This window comes from Ranitomeya variabilis, chromosome 4, assembly GCF_051348905.1.
Source record: "Ranitomeya variabilis isolate aRanVar5 chromosome 4, aRanVar5.hap1, whole genome shotgun sequence".
NCBI classification, from domain to species: domain Eukaryota; kingdom Metazoa; phylum Chordata; class Amphibia; order Anura; family Dendrobatidae; genus Ranitomeya; species Ranitomeya variabilis.
Genome location: NC_135235.1, coordinates 527,456,974 through 527,469,594, shown reverse-complemented (window position 1 = coordinate 527,469,594; position 12,621 = coordinate 527,456,974). Strand labels below are relative to the sequence as shown.

The 12,621-nt window shown below is 44.0% G+C and overlaps 1 protein-coding gene across 1 annotated transcript; it reads left to right on the top strand.

Annotated features, from left to right (window-relative positions):
• Positions 1–275: 275 nt before the first annotated feature.
• Positions 276–10,766, top strand: ARL5C (ARF like GTPase 5C). The gene is made up of 6 exons (XM_077252322.1): positions 276–448; positions 1,730–1,790; positions 2,249–2,396; positions 2,905–2,988; positions 3,178–3,329; positions 9,797–10,766. The coding sequence occupies exons 1-6, from the start codon at positions 403–405 to the stop codon at positions 9,843–9,845; spliced, it is 540 nt and encodes a 179-aa protein (XP_077108437.1). The 5' UTR covers positions 276–402; the 3' UTR covers positions 9,846–10,766.
• Positions 10,767–12,621: the final 1,855 nt, after the last annotated feature.

Below are 12,621 nucleotides of genomic sequence, written 5' to 3'. Positions count from 1 at the left end.
GTGGTGCGTCCTCCCATTTATTCTCCTACAGCCACAAGATCAGGGTCACGTTAGGACCAGTATAGAAGGAGCAGCACGCCTCAGGAGGAAGAGGGAGGCAGTCAGCAGGCAGCAGCAGCCTCGTCAGTGTGACGTCATCAGCTGCTCCCTCCCCGATACTTCTAGCGTGCAGAGCGGCCCCGCCCCCATCTCCTTACCCAGTCACTGACGTCACGGGGACTCCACCGGAACGTACCGATAGGCGGGGCTTCCGACTACGTCACTGCTGTTTAAATACTCTGAAGAACAGATCGCTGTATACGGGCGAATCGTCGGCTTGCGAGAATCACATCGCGACATACGGATCGCGGACGGCGCCTCCATTATCGATCGCTCGGCTGGATTATCCTGTGAACTACAAGGATGGGGCAACTGTTTACTAGGCTCATGAGCATCTTCGGTAACAAAGGTAGGAAGAAGAGCCCTTCACTTACCGGAGATCCGGGAGGGCATCGTAATCTGCACCGTGCTCGGCTGGAAAACCGGATTATCCTTTAATAGGGATTGGGATTGACGGGTCTGTTAACTGAGTGAGAGATACTTGTGGCTAATATACGTGTGTGTTTATATATATATGTATGTGTGTATATCTATTTCTGTGTAATACAAATAGATATACACACATTATATATATATATATATATATATATATATATATATATTTCTGTGTAACATAAATATATGTGTGTGTGTGTGTATAATATGGTGTAGCCATTGATGTGCTCTCCTATTGATTGGATGGGGTGCATGGATACTATTTTTCTCCTTTTACATATCACTGAGACTTGTAGTTCTTCCTGCCTTTTAATATCCTTGCATGGTTATCACTGTAACCCCCTAGAATAAGTCGTCATCCCGGTGACACAGGATCTTGCATCACTTTCTGTATTTGTGACGCCGTTGTGCAATGTCCAGGATCCATTCACCTAGTGTGACTGATATTTCCCCTATATAATCTGAGGAATCAGATTATGGTTAGTGATAACATAATTATAATCCGCTGCGTCGCTCCAACAATTCCTGTTCTGTACACAATGGGCAAAGCAGAGTCACCCCCCATAATAGTGTGGGGACCCCCCATCCACATACACTCATTAGACCTCACAGATTACAGATCTGCTTGGACAGTGATTGTGGTCCTGAGCCCCTCCATACAACAAGCAGGCGGCCACATCCCCAATGTCCTGGGGGCCATTATTGCGCCTTCCGGCCTTTGTGCCCCTCCAGTGTCTGATCTTCACCTCACCCCCCCCTCTATTATCTGGACACAGCTGGGTGTGAATAGGATTCTTGTCCTGGTGTTTTTCTGCCATAGAGGAGGGGGCGCCTGTTGGGAGAGTTCTGTTCTTGGCCCTGGCTGTTCTCGGAGTTCAGACATAGCTCACATTCCATTCTCTCCACATCTGTCTCTAGGGGAGGAAGGAGTCCTGTTTGTCAGTCTTCCATGCAGATCCTATGAATACATATAATGGCGGTGATTTGTCCTGCTGAATATGTATTCTCCCCTGTCTGCGCTATGTGTGGCATACATCACAGGTTGCACAGAATTGTAGCTGGCACTCTGGTTAGTGAAGGTCGGCCACATCAATGGGCATAAAACCAGATCACAGCGGCCACGTTTCCTGCGTGTAACATGACAGCTCCGCTCTGGATAGATAAACCATAACCACTACTTGTCTCTTTTCCACAGAGCACAAAGTCATCATTGTTGGGCTGGACAATGCTGGGAAGACCACCATCCTGTACCAATTGTGAGTATTCCCACCCCCAGCAGATGGTCCAGGGACAACAGAGGAAATGACTGACACTTGTCCAGTTAGGAGATGACACTCCCCAGGGTGTGAAAACAGCAGATTGTGGTCAGTAGGGCTCTTCACTGCTGTATGACCTGTTGTCGGCCTAGAAAGGTCTATTTGTGACCACGAGGCGGTGAAAATGGCTGGTGATTGTGCCCTTTTCTACAGCAGTGATCCACCGACCTGCTGCAAGAACTTTCTCTCCCAGCACGCACAGACCACCTCAGTACATGTGACCAGTTCCAGCTTTTCCAGAGCTGGGGGACCATTGATCTATGGCTAAATGGGTGCACGCAGAAAAAAATTGTCTCCAGCGGCACTGAGCGATAGATTTCCATTGTGGTCTCCTCAGTACAGTACAAGTGCTCCTTTATCTATGCGGTCTCTAGAAAACGATTCCTTCTCTTTTCCAGTCTTATGAATGAAGTGGTTCATACAGCGCCCACTATTGGCAGTAACGTAGAAGAGATTGTCATGCGGAACACACACTTCCTGATGTGGGATATTGGGGGGCAGGAGACCCTTCGAGCAACATGGAACAGTTACTACTCCAATACTGAGGTAAGGGATCAGGCATGCTCCTTAGAAATATGTTGGGCTAAACATTCAGCCGTCAGTAAGAGGCTCTACTGACATGGTGTCTTATGGCCGCTTGCCAGGTATTGTTCACACCCAGCAAATAGCGGGCATTCCTCTTATTCCAATTAATAGGACAGATGCACAAAACCTGGCAAGGGGCTGTTGGATGCCACGTCAGTATCACCTATGGCAGTGATCGCTGCTGGATCTCTAGGCAAAGGTGTTCTAGAGACTGCTGGAGACGAGGCGTTTCTTTGTACTTCTATTATCGGACGTGGCAAGAATGTCCACTGGAGATCCCCAAGGAATGGGCCAAGTTTGAGAATTATATTATAGCATTGCAATTTCTGTATTTATCTAATATCATTTTTAAATGGCTGCTTCACTTTGAGCCTTTCTGGGGCAATGATGGACACATTCCTCTAGTTTGCCGTGGCCTCCACTCTGATGGTCTGTATGTTTCATTTAATTTTCGTTTTTTTTTTTTCAGTTTGTCATTCTGGTGATTGACAGCACTGATCGAGAACGCTTGCCAGAGACGCGGGATGAGCTGTACAAGATGCTGGCACATGAGGTGAGTCATCCGCCCACTTTCTTATAGATTTTATGCTGGGTCTTCACGGTTACTAGATAAGTCGGTCTGAATGAATTAGGATGGGCTCCAGCAGGGAGACAAGGAGTCCCTGCCATTTCAATGCCAGGTTAGAAATAAATGAAGCAACAGCCCAATGAAGCTTCTGAACAATTGTCTTTCTCCGCATAGGACCTGCAGAACGCAGCCGTGTTAATCTTTGCAAACAAGCAGGATGTGAAGGATTCCATGTCAGCCACGGAGATCTCCACCATGTTGGCACTTAGCGCTATCAAAGACAGAGCCTGGCACATTCAGGGTTGCTGTGCGCTCACTGGAGAAGGGTAAGTCAGCTTCTTATGGCAAATTCTGACCTTCCCATAGTCCCTACATACAGTCATGGCCAGAGGCGTAACTAGAGTCTGATGTGCCCCCCCATCCTGAATAAATCGTGTATGTGTATATCTATAATAGTACATTTCCCTCATCCTGGGCCCCATCCTGGTATATGTATCTGCCATTCTGGTATATGTCCCTTATGCTTGTATAAATATATCACCCATGTTGTTATACATTCTGACACTGTGTTCTTTAATGTATAGAAAAAAAATTAACCATTACACTCACCAGGGGTGTACATGAGGATCTATAGCAGATATACAGAATAATGCACCTCGCCTTAGTCCTCCATATACTATAATGCACAGCCCATAGTCATCCATATAGTATAATGCATTTAGCTGTAGTCCTCCATATAGTATAATGCATCCCATAATAATCAATGTACTAATATGGCCACTGATGTAAAACAAATAAATATAAATACTCACCTTCCTGTCGCTCCCCAGGCATTCATCATCCTCTTGTCAAGCTTATTTCAGCATGCAAAGGGAGCATGATATAACATCACTGTCATGTGCCGCTTAACCCCTTCACACCGCAGCCCTTTTTCGTTTTTGTGTTTTCGTTTTTCGCTCCCCTCCTTCCCAGAACCTTATCTTTTTTATTTATCGCGATTCTGAATGTGGCGATACCAAATATGTGTAGGTTGCATTTTTTTTTTTTTTTTTATTTTGGATGGGGCGAAAGGGGGGTGATTTAAACTTTTATATATTTTTTTTATTTTTTTCATGTTTTTTAAAACCTTTTTTTTAACTTTTGCCATGCTTCAATAGCCTCCATGAGAGGCTAGAAGCTGGCACAACTGGATCGGCTCTGCTACATAGCAGCGATCATCAGATCGCTGCTATGTAGCTGAATTGCAGGCTTGCTATGAGCGCCGACCACAGGGTGGCGCTCACAGCTAGCCGGCATCAGTAACCATAGATGTCTCAAGGACCTCCTATGGTTACTATCCTGACGCATCGCTGACCCCCGATCATGTGACAGGGGTCGGCGATGCGCTCATTTCCGGCCGCACGTCCGGAAGCGGTAGTTAAATGCCGCTGTCAGCGTTTGACAGCGGCATTTAACTGGTTAATAGCGGCGGGTGAATTGTGATTTCACCTGCCGCTATTGCGCGCACATGTTAGCTGTACATAACAGCTGACATGTCGCGACTTTGATGTGGGCTCACCGCCGGAGCCCACATCAAAGGGGGAGACACGACATGCCCCGTACTAGTACGGGGCATGTCGTGAAGGTTAACATGCACACTAATGTCAGCTGCTGGCCTCTGATTGGCAGGCAGTATGAATTGTCGTGCACAGACAGGCCTGTGCACCACAATGCACTTCAGATGGATGTGTGTCTGAGTACACACATCCAGTTTAAATTTCTGCTGGCGTCGGCGGGCCTTTGACCCGCTGCGACTGCGGTTGTTATGCCCCTGGTCATGGCCGAAGGTGTTTGAAATTGTTTTAAAAATAAAAAATGACATATTTCTCCCATAAAAATATTTCAATTGCACATGTTTTGTTATACACATGTTTATTTCCTTTTGTGTGTATTGGAACAGCACAAAAAAGAGGCAAACAAGCAAATTGGACAGAATTTAACAAAAAACTCCCACCCCCAAAACAGGCCAGACAAAATTGTTGACACCTTTCCAAAATTGTAGGTAGACATACACTCACTGGCCACTTTATTAGGTACACCTGTCCAACTTCTTGTTAACACTTAATTTCTAATCAGCCAATCACATGGCGGCAACTCAGTGCATTTAGGCATGTAGACATGGTCAAGACAATCTCCTGCAGTTCAAACCGAGCATCAGTATGGGGAAGAAAGGTGATTTGAGTGCCTTTGAACGTGGCATGGTTGTTGGTGCCAGAAGGGCTGGTCTGAGTATTTCAGAAACTGCTGATCTACTGGGATTTTCACGCACAACCATCTCTAGGGTTTACAGAGAATGGTCCGAAAAAGAAAAAAAATCCAGTGAGCGGCAGTTCTGTGGGTGGAAATGCCTTGTTGATGCCAGAGGTCAGAGGAGAATGGGCAGACTGGTTCGAGCTGATAGAAAGGCAACAGTGACTCAAATCGCCACCCGTTACAACCAAGGTAGGCCTAAGAGCATCTCTGAATGCACAGTGCGTCGAACTTTGAGGCAGATGGGCTACAGCAGCAGAAGACCACACCGGGTACCACTCCTTTCAGCTAAGAACAGGAAACTGAGGCTACAATTTGTACAAGCTCATCGAAATTGGACAGTAGAAGATTGGAAAAACGTTGCTTGGTCTGATGAGTCTCGATTTCTGCTGCGACATTCGGATGGTAGGGTCAGAATTTGGCGTAAACAACATGAAAGCATGGATCCATCCTGCCTTGTATGGAGCATCTTTGGGATGTGCAGCCGACAAATCTGCGGCAACTGTGTGATGCCATCATGTCAATATGGACCAAAATCTCTGAGGAATGCTTCCAGCACCTTGTTGAATCTATGCCACGAAGAATTGAGGCAGTTCTGAAGGCAAAAGGGGGTCCAACCCGTTACTAGCATGGTGTACCTAATAAAGTGGCCGGTGAGTGTATTTGTTTCAAGCATGTGATGCTCGTTAAAACTCACCTGTGGCAAATAGCAGGCATTGGCAATATGAAAATTACACCTGAAACCATGTAAAAAGAGAAGTTGTCTCAATCTTTGCATTGTTTGTCTGTGTGTGCCACACTAAGCTTGGAGAACAGAAAGAGGAGAAGAGAATTCTCTGAGGACTTACAAGTGGAGCTGAGTTAATTTCCTTGGGTCCCCGCTTATTCGGCAAGCTATAGTGCTTGCCAAATAAGCTGCAGAGGGAACTCCCTGGATCACTCCAGCTAGTCAGCTGTCCGGCACCGCGTCTGCATGTGTCACGGCTTTGTGTTGGCAGTCTCGCATGTTAATACCTGGCATTGCCGCCGCCACTCAGGAGCGGCCGCATAGGAATACATGGAGCTGCACGCTCCGCTCCTGAGTGATGGCGGCTATGCCGGGTATTAACATGTGAGACTCGGCCGTATTTCTCGCATGTGTAATCCTGGCCTTAGAGAGGGAAGCCAAATCTGAACCCCAGCAGTCACTGAAATAATGTAGGAATGAGAATTCCGAGCCTGGTTCAGCATCTAAAATTTCCTTTCTAAATATGTATCTTTACACCCTAATCACTTTTTAATATTGTTTATTATAAAATACCCTGCACTTCTCCATATTAAGCTAATCCTAAATGTTTTGGAGTTTTTTACAACATGTAGTGGTGTGCCACTTGCCATACAACTGTAGCATTACTGCTACTCATACAAATTCAGTGTTTCTTACTAGAAAGAGAAAGTTGCAAGAACCCTGATAGTCAGACATCTTATCACAAGTATCTTTGCTGTAAATTATACAGTGAATACAAACAAGTCTTTATAGCGGCGTTTTTTTGCCGCAAAAAAACGCATGCGTTTATTCGCGGCAAAAAAATGCATTGCTGTCTATGTAAACGCATGCATTTTTAAGCACATGCGTTTGCTTGCGTTAAAAACGCATGCGTTTTTATAGAAAAACACAAGAAAAAACAAGAAAACCCTAACCCTAAACACAAGAAAAAACAAGAAAACCCTACCCCTAACCCTACCCCTAAACCTAACCCTGACAAGCCACCCCCCCACCATCAAGGTGATAAAGGGATCCAAACCCTAACCCTAGCCCTACCCCTAACCCTATATGACAGTCCATACTCTATGAGTTTATATTTTTAGTACTCTATAGCAATACCGTATATCTTAGGGTGTCCACATTGAACAAAGCTTTTTATTAGAAGAATGTCCTGGTCACCAGGTCAACATAATAGCCAATTCCTATGCATCCCTAGGATCCCTAGGGTTAGGGTTAGGGGTAGGGTTAGGGTTAGGATCCCTTTATCAACTTGATGGTGGATGGTGGCTTGTCAGGGTTAGGGTTAGGGTTTGGATCCCTTTATCAACTTGATGGTGGATGGTGGCTTGTCATGGTTAGTGTTAGGGTTAGGGTTTGGATCCCTTTATCACCTTGATGGTGGATGGTGGCTTGTCAGGGTTAGGGTTAGGGTTTGGATCCCTTTATCAACTTGATGGTGGATGGTGGCTTGTCAGGGTTAGGGTTAGGGTTTGGATCCCTTTATCACCTTGATGGTGGATGGTGGCTTGTCAGGGTTAGGCCATGTGCACACGTTCAGTATTTTTCGCGTTTTTTTCGCGTTTTTTCGCTATAAAAACGTGATAAAAACGCGAAAAAAACGCTAACATATGCCTCCCATTATTTTCAGTGTATTCCGCATTTTTTGTGCAAATGTAGCCTTTTTTTCCGCGAAAAAATCGCATCGCGGAAAAAAAAGCAACATGTTCATTAAAATGCGGAATTGCAGGGGATTCCGCACACCTAGGGGTCCATTGATCTGCTTACTTCCCGCACGGGGCTGTGCCCACGATGCGGGAAGTAAGCAGATTATGTGCGGTTGGTACCCAGGGTGGAGGAGAGGAGACTCTCCTCCACGGACTGGGCACCATATAAGTGGTCAAAAAATAAGAATTAAAATAAAAAATAGTCCTATACTCACCCTCTGATGGCCCCCGAAGTGTTCCCGCCTCTGTGCTGCACGCTGGCTTCGGTTCCTGTAGCTGGCGTGCGGTGAAGGACCTTGCCGAATGACGTCACTGTCCTGTGATTGGCCGAGACCGCTCACGTGACCGTGACGTCATGGAAGGCCCTGCGCGCACACATCAGCTATAGGAACGGACGCTGGTGAGGAGATCTGATGTCTGCGGGTGAGTATAAGCATTTTTTTTATTTTTTTTATTATTTTTAAACGTTCTATCTTTTACTATAGATGCTGCAAAAGCAGCATCTATAGTAACAAGTTGGTCACACTTGTCAAACAGTATGTTTGACAAGTGTGACCAACTTGTCAGTCAGTTTTCCAAGCGATGCTACAGATCGCTTGGAAAACTTTAGCATTCTGCAAGCTAATTACGCTTGCAGAATGCTAAAAAAACGCAAAAAAACCCGGAAAAAAAACGCAAAAAAAAAAATGCGGATTTCTTGCAGAAAATTTCCGGTTTTCTTCAGGAAATTTCTGCAAGAAATCCGCAACGTGTGCACATACCCTTAGGGTTAGGGTTTGGATCCCTTTATCACCTTGATGGTGGGGGGTGGCTTGTCAGGGGTAGGGGTAGGGTTAGGGTTTGGATCCCTTTATCACCTTGATGGTGGATGGTGGCTTGTCAGGGTTAGGGTTAGGGTTTGGATCCCTTTATCACCTTGATGGTGGGGGGTGGCTTATCAGTGACCTGGTGACCAGGACATTCTAATAAAAAACTACCCCTAACCCTAACCCTAGGGATCCTAACCCTATCCATAACCCTAACCCTAGCTATTTCTATTTATAGTGGGTTTTCTAGTTGATTTTGATGATTGGCAGCTGTCACACACTTCTCAGCATGCGTTTAAAAAACGCAAACGCATGAAAAAACGCATGTAAACGCGGCAAAACGCCGCTTTTTTTTTCTGCATGCAAAAACGCATGCGTCTAAAAAACGCGGCGTTTTGCCGCGTTTACATGCGTTTTTTCACCACATGCAGATCAAAACGCAAGTGTGAAACCAGCCTCAGCCCAAGCTTCAAGTAGCCACACAAGGTCCGCCTAATCACATGTATAGGGTGGCATTAAAAGTTGCTTCTGATGATCAGATTTATGACAGCAAGAGAAAGAAAGGATCAACCCCACTGTGTTAGCATATTTAATTTCCCAGAGGCAGGAAGATTGTTTACCCTGGCATGTCACTCTCCATAACGAGAAATATTACCCCTTAAACCTGTCCGAGTCCTGTCCTGTCATACAGCCAGATCTCATCTCATGCTATGCACTGAGGAGGTGCAACACCCCGAAACACGTGTCCGAATATTGAGATTCTGGTTTGGCTTTTAACCCAAGTCATGTGACCAGGCTCGTTAAAGGGTTGATTGACTTTTAGGATTGCTACGTACAATAGGTGGCACTTGAATTCAAGTCCCCTTCCTCTCTGAAGAGACAATTTGCATCAGAAATACTGGCACAGCAATAATTCTGGGGTCAGGCCTATTTGTCACTATAGACTTCTGACTCTATGGCAAACCTAACGGGCAAGGTGCTTGTATCTACGTAAATGTGAGATTACTTTTTTTTTCAATTTAGAGAAAAAAGATGGCTTTAAATTTGTATCTGGCAAACCTATTGCAACATTCAGCAGAAAGAAGTGAAAGAGTTTAATAGAACTTCTCCCTTGTAAAACCTATTATTTGTGACTAGTGCAGAACACTGCGAGGGTTGATAGTTTTGCTGAACATTACGTGCCCCCCTCCTAGCGTTAATGATTGATCTTGTTTGCTTTTCCTCTACAGGCTGCCTGCTGGATTAGACTGGCTGAAGTCTCAAGTTACCGCAAACTGACTTTGATGGGAGCCTTTATATTTATTTTACATACGCTGGACACTTTTCATATTACTTTTGTACAAAATTGACTCCTTTTTATACAGATCTTTTTTTCGTGCTTATTTTATATGAAAAGAGAAGCAGCTGTGGTCATCATGACGTGGATTGTGGATAACTCGGGCCAAGAGGGTGGGGAGAGGAACTGCATCAAGTTAACTCAGAATGTGCAAGAACTCAAGATTTCATTTCACGGTACAAGAGTAGAGGGACCGAGAAGAAGAATTTTAATGCGACCAGTCATGCCAACTAAAGTCTATGCATGTAACTTGCAAAAAAAAAAATGTGGATTTATTCTTGCCACTGTCTCTTAGATTCTGGGGATATTGAGCGGTGAACATTTTCATCCAGCCATGTGTATATTTTTGTAACTCCTATTTGTCTACCTCAGCTTTCTCCAAGACTGTTCTGCCTACGGAGCATTTTCTGCTATGAAACGACCCATGTTTGCTTTAAGAGGAACAAGAATTTACATCAGGTTCACATGAGAGTAACCACAGCTGCACCACATTTTTTTTTTTTTTATTAACCCTATTATGTGCTGCGTTTTTTAATCTGTACCTTTCTTTGTTGACAGAGGTCTTAAGTGCACCACAGACCCCTTAGATGGGCAATAGGTTACATTTCCCTTACTGTGTATATGTATATTTATTTTGTAAGTCATGACAACCTCTTCCATTAACTCATTAAGTCTCAGACATCTTGAAGAAGGAAGGATGTTCACTTGTAAGAAAACATTTCATTGGTGCTATGAACCCCGATATGAAGGGGGGATTGTTTTTGTATAGTATTAACCCTTTCTGTGCCTGACTGTGCAGTGTGCTGGCATTGTCTGCACATGGGGCCTCAGTCAGGGAGTATTAAACAATGTTTTATTATTATACCATCTGTGTCTTTTTTTAAATTTGGGAAGTGGAGCGTATGGAGAGTTAGACTCTGCATGACTGGAGACAGATGAATAAGTTTGTGCTTAGTCTAAGGGCGTTGCTCTTTGTCCTGCCGAGACTGCATATTCTGTACTGATGTAACCTTGGATCATACAGAGCTGGTCGGAAGGTTACTCAAAAACGTAAGGGAGTTGAGGACTTCAAGTACAGTCTTGCAGTGCTAAATTATCACGCTGATCATGTGACACCTTGTGAGACAGTGCAGCTTTTGTCCCACTTGTGTGCACATACCGTTTTGATGTAACATCACAGATTATAAGGGGTCTATAGAAGTGGAGATAATTCTGCCATTGTAGCCAGTTTAGCAGTTGAAATTGATTAATCGTCATGATAATCTGTTTTTCACATGTATGAGCACGAGTTTCCATATTTATTCATTGTGCTAGTGGAGCTTTTAAAGAGAATCTGTCAGTAGGATCATCCCTCCTATATGGGCATGTAGGTCATCGGAAGCTGAATAACATGATATCTTAATAGTTGCAATCCGATGTCTTATTCCAGAGAAATACATTTTTTTTTCTTTTTTTTTTAATGTAAATGAGCTGTTTGAGATCTATGTGCCACCCATAGATCTTCTGAGAATATACCTCCAGAGCTTAATTTCACTGAAAGGGGGCGTTACCAGTGCGAGACATGTATTGACTGACCGCCTGCTCTACTGATATACATGTCACACACTGGTAATACCCCTTTCATTGAAAATAAGCTCTGGAGGCAGATTTTATGTTCCGACCCATAGATCTTAACAGCTAATGCACATGTGTGTGCAAAAAATGTATAATTCTCTAGAATAAAACATCGGATTTCAGATATCAAAATGTCATTGTAATCATCTTTCTATGACCTACAAACCCTTATAAAAAGGCTAAGGAGGGTTCATCCTACTAAGATTCCGGCTTTCATGCACCCATCAAGTATGTGGGTGCATGTGAAATGTTGGACTACATTCACATGTCATCTGAGTGCAGTCCTATTACCGCAGACACCAGCAATGGAGGAAATGGAGAAATTACTTTCTCCGTCTCCTCCGCACCTGTTCTGTGATTCTCTTGCGAGAGTATCTGAGCACAATGCACTGACCCTTGCCTCAAACTCTGACAGCGTTTGAACCGAGCTTCATTTGCATAATCAATACTATTCTCTTACATGAGAGAATTGACTGCTGTGTGAGCGAGCCCTTAAAATGACTGACTCATTGTATAGAAGACATTGCACTTCAGCGGTTTCTTCTTCACCTGTAATAAGCATGTCAAATTTTAGCAACTCCAAGGCTGATTGACCAAAAGGCACCACGGAATCCCAGCCAAAGATTGCTGACGTGTGGTGCCGCTTGGCGAATCTAGACGAAGACCCCATAACTAGTACATAGTGTTTATTGCAGGTGCTGTAGAACTCGCTGACACACAATGCAATTTTATATATGCTCTTCATTTTGCTGAAGTGCGTATACTGTGGATATAAAAGGTCTACACCCCACTCTTGAGAAAATGCTAGGTTTTTGTGATGTAAAAAAAAAAATTATACCAAGAAGAATAATTTCCGAACTTTTTCCACCTTTAACCCGTTTACCACCTTGGATTTTTGCGGTTTCATATTTTTGCTCCCCTTCTTCAGAGAGCCATATCTTTTTTTATTTTTCCATAAACATGGCCATGTAAGGGCTTGATTTTTTTAAGCTATACTTTTGAACAACATCATTGGTTTTATCATATCGTGTACTAGAAAAAAACGGGAAAAAAATCAGTGTGGTGAAATTGCAAAAAAAAGTGCAATTCAACCATTTTTTTTTT

Bases quoted from the DNA above. Each gene is read 5' to 3' on its own strand.
- ARL5C (XM_077252322.1), top strand. From the start codon at position 403: ATGGGGCAACTGTTTACTAGGCTCATGAGCATCTTCGGTAACAAAG. The intron at 1,791-2,248 runs GTGAGTATTCCC...TCTCTTTTCCAG, and splicing joins ACCACCATCCTGTACCAATT to TCTTATGAATGAAGTGGTTC. The intron at 2,989-3,177 runs GTGAGTCATCCG...TTCTCCGCATAG, and splicing joins ACAAGATGCTGGCACATGAG to GACCTGCAGAACGCAGCCGT.